Genomic DNA, 6,040 nt, shown 5'->3' with positions numbered 1-6,040 from the left:
AGTGGTGTGAAAGGATCTGCTCGAGCTGCATCTGATTTTGATGCGTCCCAAAATCAGGACTTGAAGGAAGTGAAGCGAGGGATGGCAGATGTATCACGAAAAGAGACACAGAATAAGCAGGGCTCTGCTGCTTCCACAAGAACTCGTACAAAGGTAAAGTTTGACGTTTTTTCTGGCCCCTTATTGCTCGTCTATTTTAATTGTTAGCATTTGATCGTAATGTTATTTATTGGATTTTGAGAAGGTCCAAATGCAAGGAATTGCTGTTGGCCGTGCTGTTGACTTGACTGCCTTGAAAGGGTATGATGACCTTTTTGATGAATTGGAGAAGATGTTTGAGATCCAAGGGCAGCTTCGTCCACGTGACAAATGGGCTGTGGTTTTCACCGATGACGAGGGTGATATGATGCTTGCAGGAGATGATCAATGGCCGTAAGTAACGTTCCAAGTATAACTACATTATATATTTCCCCATTGATCAGTGCCGTTGCAATTATGATCTTACTTCTTAAATACATTGCAGGGAGTTCTGTAAGATGGTAAAGAAGATCTTCATATATTCAACTGAAGAGGTGAAGAATATGGCCACAAGCAGCAAGCCGATTGCTTCCTCAGTAGAGGGCGAAGGCACTGCTATAAGCCTGGACTCGGAGCTCAAGTCCGAAACATGAAAGTTCAAATCCCTTCTTATTAAATACTTTTCCTTTTTTTTTTTATTATCTTGTTTTCCTCTTCAGTTGGTTGGTGGTAGTCTAATTTTGCGCAGGTCTTTTGGAGCCTTGCTTAAGAGTAGTAGTGATAGAGTGAATGAAATGGACTGTGTTCTACTGTAAGAGGTGGTAGGCTCTTGTCGAACATTGGAGAAACTCCGTTGGGTTTTAGTGATGTAATGTGCTTCAGTGCTTGTGGAGTTACGTGGTTTTAAATCTTAACATAGAGCAGCTTGTAAAAATGTATGTATGCGGTTGCTACTTCCAGCTTTTCTTTTAGTGGAAACCTGTTTCATGTAGCTTTCTCTAGGTCAATTTTATATGCTTACCTGCAATAATTTCTTCTAACTGCATGCCCTTTTTTAACTAGTGCAAGTTTTTAGGTGTGTTTTCTCAATATTTATCATATTATTTTGAATTATTTTTATTTTTTAAAAAAGTAAACGTGGGTTTGCGTTGGCCAAAAAAAAAAAAGAAAAAAGAAAGGAAAAGGAAAGGAAAGAAATGAAAGAAAGAAAGCTAGTGGGGATGGTGACATGAAGAGAAATGCAGGTGGGTTGATGCTTCATCTTGCTTTCTAAGTTTGTCTACAAAAAGGAAGCAAGAGCTGTTTTCAAAGTGATTTATTTGTTCCTAAGGGGAGTAGCTGTCAACTGAAGAATGGAATGGGGAGGCTTAATAAAGGTGTATAATCTCTTTGACAATGACATCCAAGATTCGGGAGACCATTATTGTCTCGCAGCTGAGAGTTTCGTTTGCATTTTAAGTCAAAAGTTTCAGCCCTTAAACTCTCTCCGTCTCGCTTTTAAAGGAAGATTAAAGGTTCAATTCAACTATTCAAGATCTTGCTCATTAAATTCTTTAGTCTAGAGCTAAGCAATATAAAAATGATGCACCAACAAAATAACGTCGTATACTATTAGAGTCATTAAATTCTTTAGTCTACAGCTAAATTTGTACGTATGTATATGTGCTGCCCACTTTTATTGCATGATTCGCGGCTTTAAATTTCTGTTTGTTAGAACAAGAATGCCATAATTGCTGTCCCCTCCATGCGAATTTCAAAATCACTTAAAAAGGGTTTCGATTTTGTATGATATGCATCATACTGTATTGGCAAGAAACAATTGTTGCCGATAATTTGTATATTGAAAATTCATCCTAAAAGTAAAAGATGGGACATTTAACATGCGGATGATGCGATAATACAATTATTTTATTCATAATTTGTGAAAATTTATCGGTCCCTTGATAAATAGTACATTAATTTAGATAAAATTTAAAGACAACTTACAACGTCTATCTTTACGCACAATCATAAGCATGTACAAGCTTAATCTTCTCAGTTTAGCTTTGGTACCACGCATGATCTGAGATCTCCGGCATTAGTTTGTTGAATGAGCCAAGCGATTGTTTCAAGCACCATTGCCCTGTTTCTATATGAGCTATTGCTATTGAATGAGAGTCAAAATTAGAAGAGCAGTCAAATCTCTTGAGATACAATACTCAATTACTGTTTGGAATTTGACATAAAACATAAGTACTTAAAAAAAAGGTGACACAATTTGTTGTGCTCGATTATGAGTCCGGACAAAAAGCCACTGCAAAAAAATTGCAATCATTTCTCCTCTTGGAAATAATTATTATTTGCACCCCAGTTTATAACTACCGGATCCGTGGCGCAATGGTAGCGCGTCTGACTCCAGATCAGAAGGTTGCGTGTTCGATTCACGTCGGGTTCAATCCCCGAATTTTAATATTTTTGGTGATTAACTTGATCCTGGGCTGTCAAAGCAGCTGCCCAAACAAAACTGAGCTTTGTCTTTACTCCCTCAGAGTTTTCATTGGGTAACAGACTATTAAGGCCCAAAAATATTAATGGGCTTGGCCGATACCCTTTAGGCAAGGAGATATAGTTTTCCTTTGAAGTTGTATTTTCTCCCAGGCGAGGTTATTTTCAGTTTTCCATCCATAATTTCTATAAAGTATAAACCCACTCCATTTGAAAAATTATTACCAAAAAATCATATTATTTTAAGAAGGAAAATTATCATTACACTACTTTTATTTTAATTTATATTCATCCAACCACCATAAAATTTTTATATGTTCTCTGCACCACTTTTCTTTTCACATTTATATCAACTAGTCATTTTTGTACTAACACCGTTAAATAATTTTAATAAAATGATAATTTTACCCCCAAATAAATTAAAAGACTATTTTATCTTATAAAAGCTTTGAAAAATAAAAAATTATAGTCATAAAAATATCCCTAAATTAATAAAAAATAAATCACAAATAGAGGTGCTCAATTGATTTTACAAAATTTTTAATAATTATTTTTATTAAAAATTATAATTTTGCAAAATTTTAATAAAATAACTGAATTTATTTATTAAAAGAATAAATCCTAAAATTTTAATAATTTAGGGAATTTTTATTAAATCCCAAAATTTTACAATTATTTTATATTAAAATAATTTTTATTAAAAATAAAAAATATAATTTTGGGATTTATTTTTATTAAATTTAGGGATATTTTTATCATTATAATTTTTTATTTTTTAAATTTTTTATAAAATAAAATGGTCTTTTAATTTATATGGGGTAAAATTGTCATTTTATTTCAATTATTTAACGGTGTTAGTGCAAAAATGGCTAGTTGATACAAATATAAAAAGAAGGTTGGTGCAAAGAACATGTTATAATTTTTTAGTGGTTGGATGAATATAAGGCAAAACGAATGTGGTGCAATGATAATTTTCTTTTTAAGAATACAAACATAGATAAAACTCAAACAATAAGTCAATTAAATCTCTGTTTTCTTCTTCTTCTTTTTTCTATTATTGAACTTCGGTCTTTTGACTATGTTTGACCACTAAAATTATTTTAATATAATTTTTATTTGATTATTTTATCTATATAATATAAAATGACCAAATTAAAAAAAAAAAAGGAAAAGTATTATTTTGCTGTGTCTTAAATTGAAGCCCAATAATTTTTCAATACCTCTACATGTAAATATATAAGTATAATAGCAGATAAAATTTCATAAGATATGAGGGGACAAAGATAATTTTGTGAAAAATCATTTGAAAATATAGAATTTTATATGTGAATATTTCTAAATCATTATATCCTAGCCAATGAAAAAAATAAAAGAATCGTTGGTAAATAGAACACAAATTTGATATTTTGCACGAATGTCCCAAAAAATTTTATGACTCTTTTATGATCTAAATATTCTAGAGATTTTAATAATTTTATGCTATATGTCATGTAATAATAATAATAATAATAATAATAATAATAATAATAATAATAATATATGAATAGAGTGTAAGTATATTATATTTTAAATTTATCAACTAGTAATTAATATGTAAATTTTTGTTCGATAAAAATTCAGAACAAGCGAACGAAGATGTTGACCCTGTCCGAAACGGACAATTAATGGGATTGGTACAATAGTTTGCCTGCCTTTTTGGATCTCTCGACATTCGTCCGAAATGAAATGACACGAAAGCGCAACTGCACGCCTTGCAATTACATTCACGTGTGCTTCTTTTTGATATTTCATGATCACCATCTTGGGTGCTGCTGGCATTGTTTGTTTGCTTTAATTATTGTCCTTTTCGACTTTGCTAGCTGACAAATGATTAATATGCTTGTTTGTGGATTTAGATTTTTGCCTATACCATGGTAACAGTGAACTGTTATTTTCCCATTTAAAAGTTGAATTTCCATCCAAGCATGATATTTTCTTTTTTCCCTGTAATCTATTAATTGTGCATTAAACAAAATATTATTGAGCATGTGGGAGATATAGGAAATATTCATTAGTCAATTGATTTCATTTTACGTAAACATGGTAATATAGATACGGATACAGGATTACAATAATGATATGAATGTAAGGTGAGGTTTACAGGTGAACGAAGAGTTACATTTTTTTAAATCTGACTCTGCTTTTCCAGCTTCAAAGTCAAATCAAGAATCCTCTCATGTTACTCCTCTGCAGTTTTAATTTGTTTCAAATTTTCCTAATCATGTGAGTGCAGGTGATCACAACGGCTTCTCAGTCATTCATGCAGCAACTCTTCTTCAAGAATCAAGGTCAGATACTTCATTATTTATCTCCTAACATGGTACTGATGTTGTTTTTACACTTGTGTATGTCCATGATATTTGGTTACGGGAAGCAAAGAAAGTGTTGTGAAGATGGTAATCGAACAACTTAGCACACAATTTGCATAGAAAGTAGTGAACTTGTCCCAGAAGAGATGCGACTTTTTCAGAAGTCGAGGCTATAATGGAATGAAAGAGGAGGCGATCTTGTCGCATCCGGTGAAGGCATGCAGGGTTTGGACTTTGGAGTGGATGGGGTAGAGGAAGAGGTGTCAAATTTGGTGGCTCTGGTTGGAGAGGGACATGATAATGTACCATCAATGTATTCAAGCAAATCATAACCAAAAGCAAAAGAAATAAATTGAGCCCGCCATGTAAGATAGCTGTCAGGGGTGAGTTTGAGTGGCAATTTTGCAGAAGCATCGATGGAAATACAGCCACCAAGATTGGTGACATCAGGAGATGTTGTGGTGGTTTGAAACGACATAGAACTTGCATCTGACATTGAAGAAAAAATTAAATAAATAAAGGAATAAATGACAGGGTAGAGCACAAGGAGCTCTGATACCATACAAGGAATATGGAGAAGTGAATTGATTTCATTGGTGTAAACATTGCACAATATATACATATATAGAGATTACAAAAATGATGTGAATGCAGAATGAGATTTACATGTGATAAGATAAACCAAACCCATTACATCAGTAAAAGGATCAAAGTTATCACTTGAGATCACATTTGTCTGCAACATTATTTGAGGTAACTGGAGATGATCCTGGTGTTTGCTCTATAAGAGAAACAGAGTGGCTCAAATTAATTAATAAATAGCCTTTGTTTTCTTACATTACGAATTTATTAAGTTATTAAAAGCTCACTAATATGAAAAGACTAAAGAGGGTCGTCTTAAAAAAACTGCTTTGTTTTACACGTCTATGTTCTTATTGTCGTTATACTTTTTTAAAAGTTGTCTTTGTTCCATGTCCGCTAAACTAATGATACACACACAGTATACGCAAAATAGTCTAGTGATTAAGTGGGAGCTAGAGATCAATATGGTTTTCACTTTTCAAAAAAGCCTCAAGTCAATAGAGAGATAGAAGAAGATGGATCTTCTTCTTCAGTCTTTACTGCAACCAGCTAGCTCTTTGTGCGTGCTTTCTCCTAAGTTGAAAATGACACTCTCTTTTCTCTTTATC

The 6,040-nt window shown here is 32.8% G+C and overlaps 1 protein-coding gene and 1 non-coding gene across 2 annotated transcripts in view; both read left to right on the top strand.

Annotated features, from left to right (window-relative positions):
* The window catches only part of LOC18047540 (auxin response factor 11), a 5,144-nt gene extending 4,232 nt beyond the window's left edge, over positions 1 to 912 (top strand). Inside the window, exons 13-15 of the mRNA XM_006444760.2 lie at positions 1 to 153; positions 245 to 432; positions 524 to 912. The exon at positions 1 to 153 is cut by the window's left edge and continues 37 nt beyond it. Coding sequence (XP_006444823.2) covers positions 1 to 153; positions 245 to 432; positions 524 to 671 — 489 coding nt within the window. The 3' untranslated portion in view covers positions 672 to 912. The remainder of the gene's footprint in view (positions 154 to 244; positions 433 to 523) is intronic.
* A 1,468-nt stretch (positions 913 to 2,380) lies between these two features.
* Positions 2,381 to 2,452, top strand: TRNAW-CCA. The gene has a single exon. It is a non-coding gene; the product is annotated as a tRNA-Trp (tRNA).
* Positions 2,453 to 6,040: the final 3,588 nt, after the last annotated feature.

The sequence above is a fragment of the Citrus clementina genome, unplaced genomic scaffold, assembly GCF_000493195.1.
Source record: "Citrus clementina cultivar Clemenules unplaced genomic scaffold, Citrus_clementina_v1.0 scaffold_3, whole genome shotgun sequence".
Taxonomy (NCBI): domain Eukaryota; kingdom Viridiplantae; phylum Streptophyta; class Magnoliopsida; order Sapindales; family Rutaceae; genus Citrus; species Citrus x clementina.
The sequence above is the reverse complement of the archived record's forward strand: the minus strand, read 5'-3'. Positions and strand labels throughout refer to the sequence as shown.